The sequence below is a fragment of the Amblyraja radiata genome, chromosome 15, assembly GCF_010909765.2.
Source record: "Amblyraja radiata isolate CabotCenter1 chromosome 15, sAmbRad1.1.pri, whole genome shotgun sequence".
NCBI lineage: Eukaryota > Metazoa > Chordata > Chondrichthyes > Rajiformes > Rajidae > Amblyraja > Amblyraja radiata.
In genome coordinates, this window is record NC_045970.1 from 27,203,513 (window position 1) to 27,225,215 (window position 21,703).

General features: G+C 41.6%; 1 protein-coding gene across 4 annotated transcripts in view; it reads left to right on the top strand.

The window, feature by feature from the left end:
- The window catches only part of plekhs1 (pleckstrin homology domain containing S1), a 44,445-nt gene that overhangs the window by 7,187 nt on the left and 15,555 nt on the right, over positions 1-21,703 (top strand). For 2 of the 4 annotated variants that reach the window (XM_033033910.1, XM_033033913.1), the window contains exons 2-10: positions 2,333-2,377; positions 6,496-6,602; positions 9,048-9,169; positions 11,141-11,275; positions 14,109-14,181; positions 14,878-14,991; positions 17,721-17,825; positions 19,066-19,164; positions 20,541-20,602. In XM_033033910.1, the coding sequence (XP_032889801.1) occupies positions 2,365-2,377; positions 6,496-6,602; positions 9,048-9,169; positions 11,141-11,275; positions 14,109-14,181; positions 14,878-14,991; positions 17,721-17,825; positions 19,066-19,164; positions 20,541-20,602 (830 nt within the window). In that variant the 5' untranslated portion in view covers positions 2,333-2,364. Of the gene's footprint in view, positions 1-2,329; positions 2,378-6,495; positions 6,603-9,047; positions 9,170-11,140; positions 11,276-14,108; positions 14,182-14,877; positions 14,992-17,720; positions 17,826-19,065; positions 19,165-20,540; positions 20,603-21,703 lie in introns of all 4 variants that reach the window. The other 2 variants (XM_033033912.1, XM_033033911.1) reach the window with 1 other exon arrangement.

The window sequence follows — 21,703 nt, forward strand, 5'->3', positions numbered from 1 at the left end:
AAGGACTTAAAGGGAGGCAAGAGTGTTTAATTTTCATATACATATACCATAAATTAATAATCAGTTGTACCAGATAACTGTAATAATGTATAGCTGAAGTATGGAGTACAACCAAAACCAAGTCCAGAGCAGATTGGTATCAAATAGAACAAGTTGTCCTACAACTTTAGGCTGTGCATGCCACACGAAAGAAGAAGAAGCAGATTGGGTTGCTGAGGTAGGGTTGTCCTCAGAATTGTGCATTGTGGTTCAAGAATCAGGGACTGATTCAACACATAAACGGGTCCTTCAGCCCAACTTATCCACTCAGACCAAAATGTTCCATCTCAGCTAGTTCCATTTGCCTGTGTTTGGCCCATGTCCCTCTAATCCTTTACTATCCATGTACCTGTCCAAATGTATTTTAAATGTTTTTGCATCTGTCCCAAGTACTTCCTCTGGCAGCTTGTTCCATATGTCTACCATCATCTGTGTGAAGAAGTTACCCCACAGATTTCTGTTAAATATTTCTCCACTCACCTTAAATATATGTCCTCTATTTCTTGATTCCCCTACCCTGGGAAAAAGATGTTGTATTCACTCTATCTATTACCCTTGTAATTTTGTAAGGCTCTATTACCTCAGTCTTGGGGTGGGAAATTGCAATCTTCATGTGATCCGCCCTGTTTCAATGAATGCAATCAACCTGGCGTGCACAATCAAATAAGATCAAATAGAACAAGTTGTCCTACAGCTTTAGGCTGTGCACACCATAGGCAAGAAGACCTCAGTCTTCTGCGCTACAAGGAATAAAGTTCTAGCCTACCCAATCCTATAGCTCAAGCCCTCAAATCCTGGCAACATCCCCATAAATCTTTCCATCTTAATAGCATCTTTCATTAGCAGATTGAACAAAACTGAACACAACAATTCAAATGTTGTTGCAGTTCCCTTTTGAACACAACAATTCAAATGCAGCTTTACCAATGTTTTGTACACGTGTAATATGATTTCCCAATTTCCATACTCAATCCCTGACTGGTGATAGCCAGTGTGCCAAAAGCCTTTTTCGCCAACCTTTCTCCCAGCAATGTAATTTTCAGGGAATTGTGTATTCCTCAATCCCTCAGCTCTACTACATCCCCAGAGGTCCACCATTCACTGTGAAGGTCCTTCCCTGGTTTGACTTCCCAATATTCAACACCTCATACTCATCTGAATTAAACTCCAGAGCCAGTTGTTTCCTGGGAAGAAGGTGTTCTTGAACCTAGAGGGCAAGTTTCTCAGACTCCCGTGCCTCCTTCCTGACAGTAGCAACAAGATGAGAGTGTGGTCAGGTTGGTGTTGGTCATTTATGATATTAGATGACTTTTTTGATGCAGTACTTCCTGTAGACCCCTTCGATGGCAGGGAGGTTAATACCCATGAAGGACCAGGCAATATTACAGCTTCCTTCATTCCAAGGTATTCAAGTTACTGAACCTGGCCTTGGTGCAACCAGTCAGTATGTTCTCTACTGTATACCTGCAGAAGGAGATTCAGGGGATTTGGCATGTTACTGATGGCAAATCTCTTTAATCTTCTAAGAAAGTGGAGGCATTGATGAGCTTTCCTTGTGATTGCATCCATGTGCTGGGCCCAGGACAGATCTTTAGAAAATTGAAGCTGTTGATTATCTCCACCAAATACTTAGCTCTCCCTTCCTGAAGTCAACAATTAGCTCCTTTGATAGACACAAAATGCTGGAGTAACTCAGCGGGTCAGGTAGCTTCTCTGGGGAAAAAAAGAATAGATGACGTTTCAGGTCAAGACCCTTCTTCAGGGTTCTTCAGACACTTCATATTCGGTGCAAACCAGCATCTGCTGTTCTTTCTGACACAATCAGCTCCTTTGTCTTTCTAACGTTGAGAGCAACATTATTGTTCTGGCTCCATTATCAATCACCCTCCTGTACTCTGACTCATCACGACCCATTGTCCATCCAACAATGGTGGTATCACAGTGACATTAAAGATGCTGCTGGAGTTGTGCCTGGCTACACAGTCATGACTTCTACTTGGGCTCGTGTGTTTTAATTCCCAAGGAGCTGATCTTAAATGGAATCCACGCTGGTTGCGGTACGAAACTGATAACGTTTTATTTTTTTTAATTGAAGTTGAAAGATATCCAAGTGTTTGTGAGTGTTAGTAGGGAGCCAATACAATAGTAGGTTCAGTTCTTTAGTGATGTGCTGCTAGCCACTGACATTTTGGCACTGAATAGAGCTTGAAATACTTCTTTTAAAGTGCATTTTTATTTTACTTCATTGCAATTTCAAGTGAGTTTGACATATGATTTATTTTTCTCCAAGCAGACCTGTCCTGATTGTGAAGATTTTTTTGAAAAATGAATAAAAAAGGTATGTATTTTACATTTCCAAATGACTTCCATTTTTTTAAGTTACCCATACATGATTGCATTACTTAGCTTGTGTTGAAATCCTACACTCAAATGACTTGACAAAAACAATGTGAACGTGACTGGTGAAGAGAAATAAACCTTCTCCCACAGTTGCATGCAAGTAATTTGCTCCAAAGGGGTTGACTCTCATTCTGGACAACTAATGCTTCAAAAAAGAATTGATTATCTCATTTGTGAGTAGGACTGAAATCTTTGGGAGGGGGTAAAACCCTTGATGATAAGCCATCTGCATTAGCAATTCCAGATTATTCCAACATGGACATTTTATCAGTGCAATGCAACATAAAACAATTAAATGGTTTCTTAATAGAACTTGCATTGTCTACCTTTAGAAGTTTAAAGATTAGTAGTGCCCCTCCTTGCTTCTCAGGAATGAGTAGGTTTACCTATGATGAGCGTTTGATGGCACTGGGCCTGTACTCGCTGCAGTTTAGAAGAATGAGGCGCCGACCTGTAGGGGGTATGGCTGCCTAGCCTGCAGCTGTCTGTTTTTCATTTCTTTTTTCTTATTTTTAGTTAGTTTAGTGTTTTGTTTTTAAGGAGTTCTAGCTTTTTTATGTGTGGGGAGGGGGGGGGAGGGGGAAACTAATTTTCAGAGTCCCTACCTGGTCGGAGATGCAGCTTTTCTCCGGGCTGCACTTTCGACCCGTCCTCGCGGCCTACCAGCGGGCCTGGAGCGGTATTTCCTGAGGGGACCGCCCGGAGCATCGGCGGCGGCGGCTGCGGAGCTGCGGGTCCGAGGAGCGAGGGGACCGCCCAGAGCCTCGGCATCGGCATCGGCGGCACCGGCACCGGCATCGGCGGCGGCAGAGCTGCGGGTGTGAGGACGGCGGTGCTGTGCTGGAGCGCCATTGCGGGGCGGGCGGTGCCTTGCCTGGGTCGCCGCGCTGGAACTCCGGTGAGCTGGGACCGGCGTTTAAAACCTCGCGGAGCTGCGGGCGGCGGCGCTGAACTTTACATCGGGAGCCTGGGATCTCGCGACGAGATCGCCAGTTGAGCTCCATTCGGCGCGGCCTTGTCGGCTCTGGAAGCCACAGTCTCGAGTAGGGAGGCGGCCGTTCCAGGGTTCCCATGCCGCTGAGAGGACTCTCCCGAAGCCGGAACATCATCACCCGGTGAGGACGGCCTGGAACATCGGGCCTCCGTAGAGGCAACTGTGGAGGCCTCAATAGGCCCGACTATGGGTGGACATTGGGGATGGGACTGGACTTTGTGCCTTCCCCCATAATGGGAACCATTGTGGGGGGATGTTTTTATGTTAAAGCTATTTATTATTGTTATGTTTGTATTCTTTTTTATGTGCTGCATTGGCAAAAGGAATTTCACTACATCTAGGTGTATGTGACAATAAATCAACCTTTGAACCTTTGAATTCATTGAAACATACAGAATGATGAAAGGCTTGGATAGTGGATGTGGAAGAGGATGTTTCCACTAGTTAGAGATTCTAGGATAAGAGGTCATAGCCTCAGAATTAAAGGATGTTCTTTCAGGAAGATGAGGAGAAATTTATTTACTCAAAGGGTGGTGAATCTGTGCAATTCTTTACCACCGAAGGCTGCGGAGGCCAAGTCAATGGATATTTTTAAGGCATAGATAGATTCTTGATTAGTACAGGTGTCAGGTTATGCGGAGGGCAGGAGAATGGGGTTAGAAGGGAGAGATAGATCAGCCATGATTGAATGGCGGATTAGACGATGGGCCGAATGGCCGAATTTTACTCCTATCATTTATCTATCTATATATTACCACATCTCTCATCTTGTTTGTTTGTTTGCATGTATGCGTGCGTGCGTGTGCGCAATATTCCAAAACCCCGCCAAAATGGTACACGATAGCGCTACAATTTTTTGCCCACCTTACTCAACATTGTCCTGGGATGTAAAATAAATAGGTTTTGTTCGGATTGATGTTATATTTTACAAGTTATTGACATTTTAAACTTTACAGAAATCACTTTTCAAACTACTTTTCCACTTGCCCTGCTCGTCAGCAGCATTCAATGTCACAATGATGTCATAATGGGATCCCAAATCTCATTAACATTAAAATATCAAAAATTTCCAAAAAACTCTGTTTTAATCAAATTCTTCCATTTTGATTAACACCTAACATAGTGTTTAGGATATTTTAATGACAAATCGCAGTTTTCATTGTGGGGGGTGGGATAGGGGGAGGTTTCATTTAAAAAAACTTGTTTTTCATTGTCGGGGGTAGGCTAGGGGGGAGGTGAGGAGTGGGGGAGCAGGGGGATAGAGAAAGAGGATGGGGTAGGGTGGGAGAGGGAGGGGAAAGTGGCGGAGGATGGGGGCGAGATGGAGAGGAGCGGGGAGTGGAGGAGGTAGGGACTGGGGGTAGAGGGATAGCAGGGCAGTGGGGGAGGTGAGGAGGGAGAGTGGGGCTGGGATTAGGGGAGGTGAGGAGTGGGGGAGCAGGGGGATAGAGGGAGAGGAGGGGGTAGGAATGGGAGAGGTGTTAAGGTGGGAGGGAGTGGCTGAGGGTAAGGGGAAGGAGAGGTGAGGGATGGAGTGGGGGAGGAGGAAAGGGGAAAGAATGAGGCTGAAGAGGAGGGGGAGTGCTGGGGATGAGGGGGAATGGAAGAGGATAGGGGTAGGAAGAAGGATGGAGAGGTAATGGAGGAGGGGAGGAAGGGGATGAGGGGAGGATGCAGAGGAGGGTTGGTGTAGGGTGGGGAGAGAGGATAATGGAGGAGGGGAATAGGGGACTGAAGAGGAAGAGTGAGATGCGTTCACATTGATCTTATATTTTACAGGTTATTACCATTTTGAACTCTAAAAACGTCGCAGTCGCGCTCCCACTTGCCGGCTGCACCAGATCAGTTGGGGGAGGGTTGACGTGACTCGCGTAACAATGGGTATCTCTGGCGTCACAATCGGAACCCGTCAGCTGCGCCTGCGGAGTTGTGGGCTATGGCTCAGTGGTGGAATATTGCCTTGGGGAACAGGCCCAACGGTCTAGTAGTATAGTAAAAGTGTGTCATTCACCCTATCTATTTCCCCTCATGATATTAAAGCCCTTTGTAAGATCACTCCTCATCCCCCTAATATAATTAGTTTGGGATCACAATGGCTTATTCCTTGACCTGGCCTTCTGTTCCTTGGGAACTGCACTATCATGAAAGTAAATCATTGAAACACTTTATATAATACTCTGTTCACTCCTTGTGAGTATTTTTTGCACTGATTTCATGTTTTCTAATATATATTATATTTCTTATAATGTTAACACTTGGTTTATCCGATTAAATTAGACCACCAGGGGGGTCGGGGAGATGGCAGCCCTGCCGGCAGTCTGTTCGTTTTTTCTTTCTTTTTGTTATTTTTTAGTTTGTTAAAAGTTTGTTTTAATGTTCTTCGGTTTGTTTTATGTGGGGGGAGGGGATTGGGAGATTTTTTTTTTCAAGTTCCTACCTTCCCGGAGATGTGATCAATTTCCGGATCACATTCTCCGGGCTCTGCGGCCTACCATCGCTGGAGCTGGAAGCCGCCTCGGACTGTCGTGAGCCCCACCGCTGGGCGCGGACTTAACATCGGAGCGGATCCCTTGCCTGGGATCATTCCCACCGCGACCACCGTGGACTTACCATCGAGGGCTCGCAGTCTCGGCAGAGGCTAGTCAGGAGCTCCAACGCCGCGGAAGGTTCCACCAGCCCCGACGCGAGGTTCGATCACCCGGCATGGGGGAGCTGACATTCCCCTGATGCAGGAGCTGAACGCCTCGATGCGGAGGGCCCGAACACCGCCAGCTACGGGAGTTAAGACCATCCCGTCAACGGAGGGCTCGGGGCCCCTGACCGAGGAAGAACATGAGGAAGGACTTGAAATTTATTTTGCCTTCCATCACAGTGAGGAATGTGTAGGAGTCACTGTGGAGGATGTTCATGTTAAAATGTGTTTTTGAGTGATTTGTTGCCTTTAATTGTATGACTGACCTGGCCAATGAAATTCCTCGTATGTTGCAAAACATACTTGGCGAATAAAGTGTGATTCTGATTCTGAAATACAATTAAATTGATACTACCATATTTCATAATAGGATCCCGGTCTTCAATATTTTACACCGAGAATATCATCAAGGAGGAAGACATTCTCTTTGAGGGGTATTTAACAAAATCACCGCCTGTGTACCAGTTTGAACAAAAGGTACATTCAGAATAATATTTGAAATGTCAGAAATTAGTATTTTTTATGCACTCATGAAGATATTGATGGTTTTGCTAATTCCTAAACAACAATCCATATAAACATAATGCAATATCGGAAATGTTTACACAAATTCTTAAATTTAACAATCATTTTGATTTCATGTATGGACATTTTTATAAATGGAGGAAAGCATAATTTTTTATCAACATTTCTAGCAATGAACATAGAAAGGGAGTTTGACGTACTCCCTGAGACAGCGTAGATTTTCACCAGGTTCTCTGGTCTCCTTCCACATTCCAAAGACATGCCGGTGTGTAGGTTAATTGGCTTCTACAGAATTGTCCCTGGTCTGAAGGATAGAACTAATGTACAGGTGATTGTTGGACAGTGTGGACTCAGTGGGACAAAAGGCCTGTTCCCACGCTATATCTCTAAACTAAAACTAAACTAAATTTAGAAAAGCGCTATTGAAAATTTTGAAGTGTATGTTCTAATAAGCCATGGCCCAACATGTATATTGAAATTAATGTGTTTGATTAGGTTATATATCTGTAGTAAATACACTTTCTTTTAAGTTGAGTTGGAACTGCCTTACACAGTTGTTAATCATAGTCATACAGCCAGGAAGCAGGCCCTTCAGTCCAACTTGCCCACACCAACTAACATGTCCCTTCTACACCAGTCCCAACTGCCTGTGTTCGGCTCGTATCCCTCTAAACTATCAGTGTACCTGTCTAAATGTTTCTTAAACATTGCAATAGTACCTGCTACAACTACCTCCTCTGAAAGCTCGTTCCATACACCCACCACTCTTTGTGTAAAGAGGTTACCCCTCAGGGTCTTATTAAATCTTTCCCCCCCCCCCCCCCTTACCTTAAACCTATGTTCTCTGTTTCTCGATTCCCCTACTCTGGGTAAAAGACTATATATTTACATTGTAAAAAAACTTGTTACAGAATAGAAAAAATCAGGAGAATGGCCTAGTATAATACAATAATTTTACTTGAATTGTCCAACTTGAGTGAAATTCGGTCTAATTACTTTCTTGAGTTATGTCTGATAATAGAGTGAAGGAAACAGATAAAAATTAGTAAACTAAAACTTAAATAAACATTATTTCTAAAAAAATGTCTAAAAATCTCATTTCAAACAAGACACAGGAGATTGATAATCATTAGCACTGCTATGTAGGTACAGTATTTACATTGAATCACAAAGTGATTTTTGTGATAGCTTTAAAACTTGATCTCGCACCGGGCATGACTTGGTCTTCCAGGCATAAGTGGCCGCTGCCCTGCCCTCTGCTTTGAGACTGGGAGCACCTGCAGCAGGCATCTCAAAAACGTGTGAAAATAGTAACAATGCTATCTCTACAAAATCCTCCTAATTCACCGACAGGATAAGTGAACCGATGTCAGCATCCTTTCCCAGCCACATGCCCAGCATTGAGGCCCATGTGACACAAAGTCCACTGCATTGGGCAGACCATGTCACTTGCATGCTTGGGACCAGACTCCCAAAACAGACTCTCTATTTCGAGCTCTATGGAGAGAGATTATCATGCAGAAAATTGTGAAATTCAAGGGTGTGCTCAATGTTTCCTTGAAGTTCAACATTCCTGCTGATTGCTGACAACCCCTGGCCTACGACCACCCAAATTGGAGAAGGATTACTCAGTCTCCTCAACGTATGCCTATTTTGAAGAATTTCTCACATCACAGCAACATCTCCTCAAGGTATGTCTACTTTGAAGGTCTTCTCCAATCCATGGGAAAATCTCTTCAAGGTATGCCTACTTAGAAGAAGTTCTCCAGCTCCACTGCAAAATTTCCTCAAAGTATGTCTACTTTGAACAAGTTCTCTTTTCTCCTGCAAAATCCCCTCAAGGAATTCTTACTCAGGATGGTATTGACAAACCTCAAGGCCGTACATCAGGAGGCACAAGAATAGCCTGCATCAGTGGGAAGGAAGCACATCATCTCACAAACCACCTCCCTACCTACCAAAAACCCACTGAGTTACTCCAGCACTTTGTGCCTACCTTTGCTAAAAACCAGCGTCTGCAGTTCTACAGTATGTTTCTACTCCCTATCTGCCACCTTCTGCCCATCTGTGGAACGGTTCATGGTTTCCGAAATGAGGTTCATCACCCACTTAAGAACCCATAAAACCTGAGTGAAAGCTAGTCATTCTCAATACCAGGGGACTGCCTAAGAATGAGAACTATTGGACAAAAATATGAACACATAGGATCTACTTACTTCAACATGATGTAAAATTTGCATTTGCCAACATCAATCTTCATGACATATCCTCATGGGTATTGGCCTGTTAGCACAATGCTACCAACCGACCACACGTATTTTTACATAGTATTTATATTGTGCTTATTCTTGGTGTTGGTTTGGTAGTATTCAGAATTTTTTTATTTTTTTTTCTCAGAAATCATGGAAAAGGCGATATTTTGTGCTGGGAAAATCAAACGATGAACACTTCTTGTTTTATTTCACAAAACAAGAATCAAGCAGGAAATTACCTTCACGGGGAGAAATATCTATAAGAAAGTAAGAACACTGCATTCCTTAATTCATTTTTGATTATTTTTCATGCACTGAAGGTCTCCAGTTGTTTTACACATTATCTATGCAGAGTTCTCTTTGGAATAATTTGCCTTTCATTAATTTGCCTGGCTAATCAAACTACTTTTGCAAAAAGAGAGCAATATTAAAGGCACTGCTAACTTTGTGTTAGTTGAGAATGGTACCTCAAACAGTTTTCAATGTCAGTCACAATTCTGATCTACCTAATATTCACACTGCAAAGGGCGCAATACGATTGATTCATTCCCTACTTCTAGACCAAATGATGGATCCTAAAAAGTTCCATGATATATATTTTTGTCCTTTTCCCAAGCAGTAAATAGGCCATTCGTCCCATCTCCAACTTCCTACAATTCTTTAAATTTAAATTAATTTGCTCCCAGTATACTCATGAATTTTGTGAAAAACCTGAGAGCCTGAGGAAAGGACATTGCCAACTTGTACCCAATGATGACATTGAATGGCCGTAAAAAAGCTGAAACCAATAGAGGCCAGAGGGAAATGGCTGTGTCACAAGTAATGTGGACTCGCATACATCGGCGAGACCAAACCTGGACTGGGTGATTGTTTCGCTGAACACCTTTTCTCAGTCTGTCTGAACCTACCTGATCTCCTGGTTGCTAAACACTTTAATTCTCCTTCCCATTCCTACATAGACCTTTCTGTCCTCGGTCTCCTCCATTGTCAGAGTGAGGCTAAATGCAAATTGGAGGAACAGCATCTCATATTTCGCTTGGGCAGCTTCCAGCCCAGTGGTATGAATATTGATTTCTCTAACTTCAGGTAGCCCCGGCATTCTCTCTCTCTCTCTCCCTCCCCCACCCAAGTCGCATTAGCTTCTCATTTTCACCCAACAAACAACTACCAATGGCCTGTTTCCTTTGTAATCGTTACATTTTGGCATATCTTTCATTCATTGTTCTTTATCTCTCTACATCATTATCTATATCTCTTGTTTCCCTTATCCCAAACCAGTCTGAAGAAGGGTCTCGACCCGAAACATCACCCATTCCTTCTCTCCAGAGATGCTGCCTGTCCCGCTGAGTTACTTCAGCATTTTGTGTCTATCTTCTTAACACAAATCAAGGTGGCTGTGGTTATCGAAAATCAGATAACATTACTCATGTGCATAATTCCTCTGGCGTGTGAAGTTGACTCAATCTCTTTTTGTTGTTTCATTCATGCCCATTCATCTGTGAGTAGTTCATGGATAAGCTACTGTAGACAGCACAATACTAGTGGGAGAATCTAGGACTAGAGGGCATAGTCTCAGGATTAAAGGACGTTATTTTAGGAAGGAGATGAGGAGAAATTTCCTTAGCGGGTGGTGAATCTGTGCCACAGATCTTTGCTACAGAAGGCTGAGGAGGCCAAGTCAGTGGATATTGTTAAGGCAGAGATAGATAGATTTTTGTTTAGTACAGGTGTCAGAGGTTATGGGAAAAGGCAGGAGAATGGGGTTAGGAGCGATAGATCAGCCATGGCGGAGTAGACTTGATGGGCTGAATGGCCTAATTCTACTATCACTTATGACCTTATGACAATACCTTCTTAAAGCATACAGATTTGGACTGATAAGTGACAAATCACATCTGGCTAAATCTACTATTCTTAGCCTTCATTGTTGGCATTATAAGCAATTATTCTTCCATCAGTATCCCTGGAGACAACATTGATCATATCCCAGTGGGTTTCACCATTTCAACAGGGAAACTCTTGCCCTCTCAAATTCTCTGTCACTTAAAAATCTAAATCAAGAGAATACTTACCTTTAACCTGGAATGGTGCAGCTCCAATGGAAGTTGGGACTTGTCTTTAACATTTCATAACTGCTTTTACTTGTTAACACGTGATTAATGCATTCAATAACGATAATACTTCAAATATATTTAAATTTACAGCTTGCCTTCAATATATTCCTCTTTATTTAAACAGAATTACAGAATTATGCATAAGACCAGAATACCATCCCAATTGGAATGTGCTTCAGAAACATTTTTCAATCCACTCTTCTGAAAACGTTCTTCTTGTGCAGACAGAAGAAAGAGGATACTTTTTTATTGGAGATGGGTGAGTATTCAGGACTAAAATATTTACATTTGGTGTTCTAAATATCAACAAATGCTGAATATTTTGAGTGAGAAAACACAGTATACCTATGATTATCTAAATACACTGAACAGAACACCCTTGGGATTAATATCCTGAAACATAGTGGGTTGCAATTTAACAGAGGTACTAATAAATTACATTACATAAAGTCTTTGATCCTTTCTATCTCCTATTAGCTCTCCAGGGACTTCTAAATATGTTAGTGAAAACAGGCCCACCACATGTTGTAGGGATTAAGAACTTCCTTCAGCTTCAAACCCTCAGCAGAGCTCATATCTGAGGCATGAAAACTAAACTAACGTGAAGTCAAGAAATAGACAAATAATTGATTAAGTATCCCATGCTTTGAAGAAATAAGAATGACAAATACTAAAATGAAAATATGTGTAATAAAAAGAACAAATGAAGTGAATGTGTTTTATCCTGAAATGAACTAATCTAAAGCAGGGTCCTGATTGGAAATGAGACTGAAGAAGGGTCAAACCCAAAACATCACCAATCCATTCCTGCCACAGATGCTGCCTGACCCACTAAATCACTCCAGCATTTTGTGTTTTGCTCAAGATTACAGAATCCGAAGTTCTTTATAACTTTCCAATCTAAAGCAGGAATTGATTAGGACACAATAGTTAATTGCTTCTTAATTTTTGGAGCAATTGATCTATTGATCAAATGCAAGGAATACTTTGGAAGGCAAAGGACTTCTTAAAATATGAACAAGAAGTAATTTTTAGAGTGTTCCTCACTTTATATTTGTTTGGAATTTTACAGTATATGTTTGTTTTTCTGCCTAGTAATTTAAATGCTAGGAAGAAAAATGAGTGGTTTGTTTACCAGCGCCTATACTTTTTAGACTTTAGTAATACGACGTGGAATCAGGCCCTTCGACTCACCGAGTCCGCACCAACCAGCACTACCCCATACACTAACACTGCCCTCCACACGAGGGCCAATTTACAATTGACAGAAGCCAATTCACCTAAAAACCTGCAGGTCTTTGGAATGTGGGAGGAAACCGAGCACCTGGAGAAAACTCACATGGTCATAGGGAGTACAAATTCTGTACCCTTACCCGAGTCTCTGGCACTGTAAGGAATCAACTCTACCGCTGCACAACTGTGCCGCACTTTTGGTGACGCTTTTGGTGGCCAAAAAGTGTAAGGGATAATCAGATAAGATTTGTTCATCTTTTTGCATTGCCCTCTTTCAGAAGCTCTGATCTAAACAGCTCATGGTGGGAATTGACAATAAATTAACAGAGTTAGATTCATAGTCACACTTAGAGTCATAGAAATAGGCTCTTCAGCTCAACTTGTCCATGCTGACCAAGATGTCTATCTACACTAATCCAATTAGCCTGCATTTGTCCCATATCCATTTAAACCTTTTACTACCCATAGTAAAAACTATTTTAAATAGCTATTGAAGGTTGTAATTGACCTCCCTCTACTCTGACAGCTCATTCCATATGCACACTATTTTCTGAGTGAAAAATGTGTCCCTCAGAATCCTTTAATTCCTCCCTCTCTCATCTTAAACCTATTAAGTTATAGATTCTGCTATTCAGGGAACAGGACTATCTCACTTTCCCCTTTCTATGCCCCTCATGATTTTATAAACTTCTGTAAGGTCGCCCCTCTGCCTCCTTCACTAAAGAGAGGGAAGCACGGTGGTACAACGGTAGAGTTGCTGCCTTACAGCACCAGAGACGTGGGTTCGAACCTGACTCCAGGTGCTGTCTGTATGAAGTTTGTACATTCTCCCTGTGACCGCGTGGGTTTTCTCCGGCTGTTTCGGCTTCCTCCCACAATCCAAGATGCACAGGTTTGTAGGTTAATTGGCTTTGGTATAAAATGTAAATTGTCCCTAGTGCGTAGGATAGCGGTATTGTACAGGGTGATCATTGGTCGGGGTGGACTAAGTTGGACGAAGGGCCTGTTTCCACGCTATATCTCTAAAGTCTAAAAGAGTCCTAACCCATCCAGTCTTTCCTTATAACTCAAGCCCTCAGACCTGGGGTAACAATGATATCCTCCCTTAGCAAGGTGACCAGAACTACACACAGTACTGAAAGTGTAGTTGAGCTAATGATTTGCACAACTGTAATGTGATATCTCAACTTCTATAGTCATTGCCTCTGCCAATAAAGGCGGGCATACAATATGCCTTCTTCACTACTAACATCGCCATTTCAGGTAACTATGTGGTACCCCAAGGTCTCACTGTTTAATGATTCAATCAATGCTACTTTATTGTCACATGTGTGCAGGTAGAGTGAAATTCCTTTTTTGCACACAGTTCAGTAAAAATCTTAATGTACATAGGCACAAGTACAAGAGTGTAGAAATAATACATCACACTGAGATAGCACACAAGAGTCCAATATCATTCCCCAGGGTTCTGCGTATTATTGCGTATGTCCTGACCTGCTTTAACATCCCAAAATACATCACATTGTACTTGCCCGAGTTAAATTCCATTTGCCATTCTCTTGCAACATTTTTCCAGTTTTTCAAACCCTACGCAGGCAGCAAGCAATCCCAGGGTATACATCCAGAATTACAGTAACAGAAAAATACACTTGTATTTGTGGGGAAAAAAAACATTGGTAGTACACACAATCTTCTGTTGGCTAAACTTTATAAGTTTTAATGTAACGTAAAGTTGCAAGAAGACTGTTAATAAACAAAGTTGTGAGATTGACCAGATAACGTGTGGAATATATTACATGTGCAAATGGTGAGCATTTCCTCCAGGATTTACACTTTTTATTGTGTTCTTTCCTCCTCAGAAATTCTATAGGATCACTGCACGGTGTAATCGCAAATCTGCGTCAAGGCTTTCCATCTGAAATCAAAAGTCAGGTAATGAAACGTTGACATTATCATCAAAAATATATAATTATCATGATGCATACAAAACAAACTGTGGCATGGATAGGGTAGACAGTCAGAACCTTTATTTTCTTTGGGTAAGACTGGAGGGCATAGCTTTAAGGTGAGAGGGACAACGTTTAAAGCAGATATGAGGGGAAAAATGTTTTTACACAGCGAGTGGTTTGGAATACACTGGTGTGGGTGGAGGTGGTGGAGGCAGATACAATAATCACATTTAAGAGGCTTTCAGATAAGCACACGGAAATGCAAGACATAGTGGGATATAGATCACATGCCGGAGAAGGAGATAGTTTAATTTGGCATCATGTTCAGCCTGTTGCTGTGCTGTAATGTTCGATGTCCAAACTTTCAAATGTACACTTGCATTAGAATCAACTAAACAGCATTTCAAATGTGGCACTTGCTTTCATAACTTTTGCAACATGTATCTATCATCTAATAAATACTGGTAGTTGACTGAATTATTGGTTAAAACAAATTGGATCTGATTTCATACCTGAGATGTAATTTTGAATGCAGGTTACACCATGTTCAGAAAAGCATAGTTAGAGTTATGTGATCCCACTGTGTCCTATACTGCTGACAAATCAATAATTGAATGAGCAGGCCTGGCCAACTTATTGGATGCTTGGTTTTCAATAGTTAAATACTTATTGTTTCTAGAATACTTCCATTGAACCTGTGAAAACTGAGCCGAACCAACAACGAGACGCTCCCTCATGGAACAAAGCCGAACCAATTTACGCCTCAATCAAAGAAGTGCTCCTGGAAGCAGAGGTAATACAGTGTAATCATAGGCAGCATTTGAACTGCATTGCAGGACGATGATGGGAGTGGGGAAGGAAATGCACACACGATAAAAAGCACCATGTATCGCAATGTTGAACTATAACATTAACGCTATTCCATTAAACATATATTCAAAGTAATTGAATAACTAGAGTTTTAAATTTGATAACATTATCTTAACAGCATGTATGACGTTTAGGTGAAAGTTCAGGGGGAGGGGTAGTGATCTAATTCAAATATTTAAAACTGAACGTTTTTGAAAGAGCAGGCTCCCAGTGTGTCATAGTCATACAGTATGGAGACAGGCCGTTCGGCCCAACTCGTCCATGCTGACCAAAGTGCCCCATCGAAGCCAGTAGCATTTGTCCTATATCCTCTGTCCTATCCCTATACCTTTCCAAGTGTCCTTTGAATTCTGTTATTGTACCTGCCTTAACTACCTTCCATAGCATATCATGCTTCAATTACCTCAGTGGCTCGTTCCATATACCCACCACCCTCCAACTGAAAAGGTTCTTATTAAATCTTTCCCCTCTCACCTTAAACCTACTCTATGTCCTCTGATTCTTGATTTCCCTGCTCTGGGTAAAAGACTGTGCATTCAGCCTATTTATTCTGAAGTGCTTTTCACTACAGAGAAAATAAACCTAGACAGTAATCATCAAAAACTCACATTGGGAATTCCGATTAAGCATCGTTACCCAGAGTAATGCAAATATAGAATATGATGCCAGAGGGTCTGGTTGAGAAGAATATTAAAGGCATATTAAAGGACAAATTGGTTTAGAAAAAGGGTGTTGGGAATAGAGGGGAGGCAAAAGAGTTATGAGGAAAGATAAAAGAAGATTTGAGTGTCATAGATTGTCATGGATTAGTTGAGTCAAAAGTTCCTTTTGTGTTATAAAACCTATATGTAGTAAGTAGATATTTTGAGAATGCCTCAAAAACCAATCACCATTTCATATAGAACATTTGGAAGGTTTTATTTAGAGGACAGCACAGTGACACAGCGGTAGAGTTGCTGCCTTACAGCACCAGAGGTCATGTTTCGATCCCGACTACGGCTGCTGTCTTTATGGAGTTTATACGTTCTCCCTCTGACCCCGTGGGTTTTCTCCAGTTGCTCCGGTTTCCTCCCATATCTTACAGATTTGCAACTTTGTAGGTTACTTGGTTTCAGTAAATTGCCCCTAGTGTGTAGAATGTGAAACTGGGATAACGTAGAACTAGTGTACGGGTGATCGTTGGTCGGCATGGACTTGTTGGGCCGAAGGGTCTGTTTACACACTGTATCTTCAAAATGAACTAAAAATATGCAATTTACATTAATTTAGTGCATTTCCTATAAAATTAGTTAAAGAAAATTCCAGTAGTGTATTTCACTGTATTTGAAATTTCTTTTCCATTGTATTCAGTTGAATGGATTTCCAAAGCATATTTCAGTAATTGAGTAAACATTTCTAGTCATGTGCCTTGCTAAACCAAACAATTAGAAAATTCATCCAGTAAAAATAACAATATTAACGTGTTCTCCACTACAATTCCACTTCATGGATTAGTTTTATGCATTTGTAATGATATAAACAATTTCTAAATCATGAGAACAAGAACTGAGGATGACAAAAAAGTTTCAATAGCTGATTAAAAGGTGGAATCTAATGCACCTCTGCATTTTGATGCCAAAAGGATAACCACTACAAGTTTGTCTACAACGATTCATGCCATAAACTTTAAAACAACAGTATTAGAACACTAACTGTTTGCATTTATGTTGTGTGTTGTGGACAGATTGTTATTAACAATTGTAGATAGATATCACCAAGATAATACAAAAGGCCAAATTGTCAATTTATCTCACAGTCCAAAATGATCTTTGACAGCGAATCATTGAGACTGCCTAATCTGAAATACCTCCATGTATATGAACATGGACATTTTTGTTCAACTGATTGAGAGGTCATGAATGATTGTAACTGGGACGAGGCAGCACAGTGGCACAATAGTAGAGTTGCTGCCTTACAACACCAGAGACCCAGGTTTAATCCTGACTATGGGTACTGTCTATACGGAGTTTTACGTTCTCCCTGTGACCGCGTGGGTTTTTCTCCCACATTCCAAAGGAGTACAGGTTTGTAGATTAATTGGCTTTGGCAAATTGTAAATTGTCCCAAGTGTGTAGGATAGTGCTAGTGTACGGGGTTATCATTGGTCAGGGTGGTGGGCCGAAGAGCCTATATCCACGCTGTATCTCAAGTCTAAAGTGGACCACTGACGAGGATCCTTCCGCTGCTGGACATGGGGGGCAGGGTGTGGTGGAGACACCCTTCAAAATAAGGGAAAGGATTCCACACCAGTGGGCCACATGAGTGGCAAGGGTGGGGGATAAATTTGTGTAATTTGTGTAAACATTATTGAATGTATGTAGAGCCTCCGCGAAAGTTGGATGGAATCTTGTTAGGATCATGTATTGGATATATTTATTTCTCGAATAAAGTATATTTTGAAATAAAAAATAAATTAAAAAATCTAAAGTGATGCTTTGAAAGTGAAATTGAAAGATGTGGTGGGAAGTATTGCAATCATGAGGCAACATATCTGACAGTAAAGCCATTTCTAGCTGACCTGGTGCAGGAAGCACATAAGATGCTACAGATTTGACTGCATTTGATGGACGATCAGACTTTATTAACCGATTACCAATGTATCTTTGTTTGCAGGCTAATAAACAAGAAAGTGCAATGCCATTTGTCGAACATACATTCTCAGAAACGACAGAAGACAGTTATGATTTGCACACCCAGTTCCCCCACAGGTTGTCACAGGTAATATTCATGCCCTCATTATAAAGTGTTGCCACCGTGATAGAACTGCTGCTTCATGACTCTAGTTCAACACTATCTCTTTGCGATTTTCCCCTTGAGTACCCTGTCTTCTTCCCGAATCTTCGAGTGTGGTGTGATAGGTTATTTGGCCACTGTAAATTGCTGCTGGTAGAGATGGCTGGTGGGATCTGCGGCAAATTGTTGCACATGTGAGGAGAATAACATAGCATTAGTGTAAATGACTGTTTGATGGTTGGCATGGACTGTTTAGTTTAGTTTAGTTTAGAGATACAGTGAGGAAACAGGCCCTTCCTCCCACTGAGTCCATGCTGACCAGCGATCCCCGTACACCAGCACTATCCGACATACTAGGGCCAATTTACAATTCTTACCTAAGCCAATTAACCTACAAACCTGGGAGGAAACCGAAGCACGCGGAGAAAACCCACATGGGCAGGGACAGGGAGAATGTACAAACTCCCTACAGACAGCACTGCAGTCCGGATCAATCCCTGGTCTCTGGCGCTGCAAGGCTACTGCTGCATCACTGTGCTGCTCTTGGTGAGCCAAATGGGCTGTTTCCTCTGCTGGATATATTGTGATGACTCATTGAATTTTGTTCAATGTGAGAGCACACTAGAAAAGCATCCGGCTGCCCCTTGACCGCCAAGGTACGAGATAGGACAGGATGATGTCAACAGCCCTAGGCTACAGGTCTTCTCCTTTTCCATTCGTCCCTAAAATAATCAACAATGCAGATTTCAGTAAAGCATCACATAAAGTCCCTTATTGGTAAGCCGTGAGAGTAGCCATGATCTTACAGAATTTGCCTACTACACGGTCTCTGCAACTTCAAATCCATTGACTTCAAATATGCTGCCATCTCGAAATCTGTTGCACAGACCATAACTGAAATCATCTCCTCTTCACCCAACACCACATCATTTTGCCTTACATTGGCTCCCTATTAAGCACCATCTTGATTTTCAAATTCTCAGTCTAATTTTCAAATTCTTCCGTTGCCTCACCTCACTCAATCTCTGCAATAAGCCGTGCTAATTTTGCCCTTAAATTGAATCTCCAAATTTAACACTCACAATACTGGAGACCTTGCTTACAGCTATCAAGACTCTAGATGCAGAAAAAGGCGTAGTGGAAACATGCTAATAATATTGATATCGGCAATATTAAGTTGTGACAAGAACAATAAGTTGTTTCATTCAGATTTTATCATTTGCAGCCTACACGACAACCTAATATTCAAGAAAAGCCACGTAGTTATTCACTGCCAGACACGTCATGTTCCATCTACGATGTACCCAGGAAGATTATGATGGAAGTAAGTTTATCAGAGATTTTTAATAATAATTCCTGCTTTTTACCTACTAATATATTTGTTTTACACTGGTAGTTTGCTGACATATTAGTTAAGTTACTGAACTAGTACCAAGGACATAAGCCATTTATTATAATTTATTTTCAGCCAGTCAAATGAAAAAAAAACCTTGTATTGTTAGTTTAGTTTAGTTTAATGTCAGACTACCGAGGCACAGTGAAAAGCTTTTGTTATGGGCTATCCCGTCAGCAGAAAGGTGATACGTGATTACAATCAAGCCATCCACAGTGTACAGATATAAAGGATATAACATTCAGTGCAAGGTAAGGTCTGATTAAAGATATCCCGAGAGTCTCCAATCAGATAGATGGTAGTTTAGTTGGTGATAGGATGGTTCAGCTGCCTAATAACAGCTGGGAAGAAACTGTCCCTGAATCTGGAGGTGTTCATACTTCTATACCTCTTGGCTGATGGTAGAGGGCAGAAGAGGGAGTGGCCAGGGTGTGACTCATCCTTGATTATGCTGGTCGCCTTGCCGAGGCAGTGTGAATTGTAGATGCAGTCAATGGAAAAGAGGTTGGTTTGCATGTTGGTCTGGGCTGCGACCACAATTCTCTGCAGTTTCTTGCGGTCTTGGATGGAGCTGTTCCCAAACCATGTTGTGATGCATCCCGCTAAAATGCTTTCTTCGGCGCATCAGTAGAAGTTGGTGAGAGTTGTTGGGGACATGCTGAATTTCCTAAGCCTTCTCTGGAATTAGAGGTGTTGATGTGACTTCCTTTAATGGTCATTGCTTTAATATGACAAGTCTAGGACAAGTTGCTGGTGATATTTACTCATCAGAATTTGTAGCTTTCAACCATCTCTACTTTTGGGCCGTCAATGTATGTGAACTGTTTCTTTTCCTGAAGTCGATCACTATCTTGTTTGTCTTGCTGGCATTGTGAGAATGGTTGTTGTTTTGCCACCAGGATACGTAATTCTCAATCTCCTTCCCATACTCTGTCTCATTATTATTTGACAACTGACCCACTGCGTCGTGTCATCCGTGAATTTGTAAATTGAGTTGGATTTGTACTTGGCTTCACACTCGTGGGTGCATAAGGAGTATAGGGATGGAGGTTGTTATTGGTGATGGTAATGTTAATGGTGGCTGTGAGACTCTTGGATTGCTGTGAATGGTTAACGGTGAATGGAATGGAATGGAATGGAATGCTCAAAGGAAGAACACCTGCGATCCTTACCTGATCCAGTCTATTTGTATCTCCAGCCCACCAATCTAGTTTTTTATGTAGTTGGAGATTAAAAAATGTTGTGTTTGAATATGCAATATGGCTCTTTTCCTATAAGCTAATGTTTTTTTTATTAAACAAATCTAGAATTGGAGAAGTAGGAAAGTAGTGTCAGCTGACTCGGGGATCTATGAGTTCATGGCCGCAACGTGAGTATAAAAGATCATTTGAATGGCAGCGTAATAGACAAAAATATACTGAAAGATAGTATATTGAAAGATAATTTGGAAGAGTACCTTTCTCTCATACATTGCAAGCCTCTTGTATCATAGATTGTGTAGAGAGTTGATCCAAATGTGTTTTGTAACTTTCATAAAGATTCTGTTTCAAATTGCCTGATGGGCCAGAAATGTGACTACACTGTACCTATTCTTTATGATGTCCAAACAGCATCTTTCCATAACTTGCCTTACCTGTTGGAAGCTTAAGTTCATTATAAACTGAAAGTGGACCCTCTGCCCTCTTGGTAAAAATCTACAAAATCACAATGTAGTGGCCATACTTTGGAGTTTGCATGTTCTCCCTGTGAAAGTGTGGGTTTCCTCTAGGAGTGTTCCGATTTTCTCCCACATCCCAAAGACACATGGAGTTGTTGTTAATTGGCCTCTATAAAATTGCCCTTGCCATACAGGAAGTGGATGAAAATGTGGGATAACATAGAACTGGAATGAATAGGTAGTCAGCGTGGACTTGGTGGGCCGAAGGATCTGTTTCCATGCAATATCTTCAAACTCTAACCTAAAGCTAGTATCTACGTGAATGGTACAGCTGTGTGTGTGTGTGTGTGTGTGTGTGTGTGTGGTGGTGGGGGGGGGGGGGGGGGGTTGGGGTGGGAGGAATTGTTGAGAATGCGGGTAGAACAGGTTACAGGGATAAGCAGTGGTGGAGTGGCGTTGATCTGTGAGATTTGATGGGCTAAAACGTTCTTCCATGACAGGAGAATTATGAACATAAATGCTGAATAAGTTATAACTGTAAGCTTGGCACTCATAAACAGCATCCAGTATCTGTGGAGGTTACATCTGGCACTGTTGTGTAAGGATTCTTCCTCTATCAGGTTTTAAGAGAAAAAGATTACATTCAGAACCATGATGGCATTCTGCTGCTGTGCGTGTTGGGAAATGTATACACATCGCTGGCTGCTGTGAGAATTGCTTTCCTAAATCTTTTAAACTGCCTGCCAGATTTGACGGAATTGAGATCTCATTGAGAAGTTCATAAGTGATAGGAACAGTATTGAGCCGTTCAGC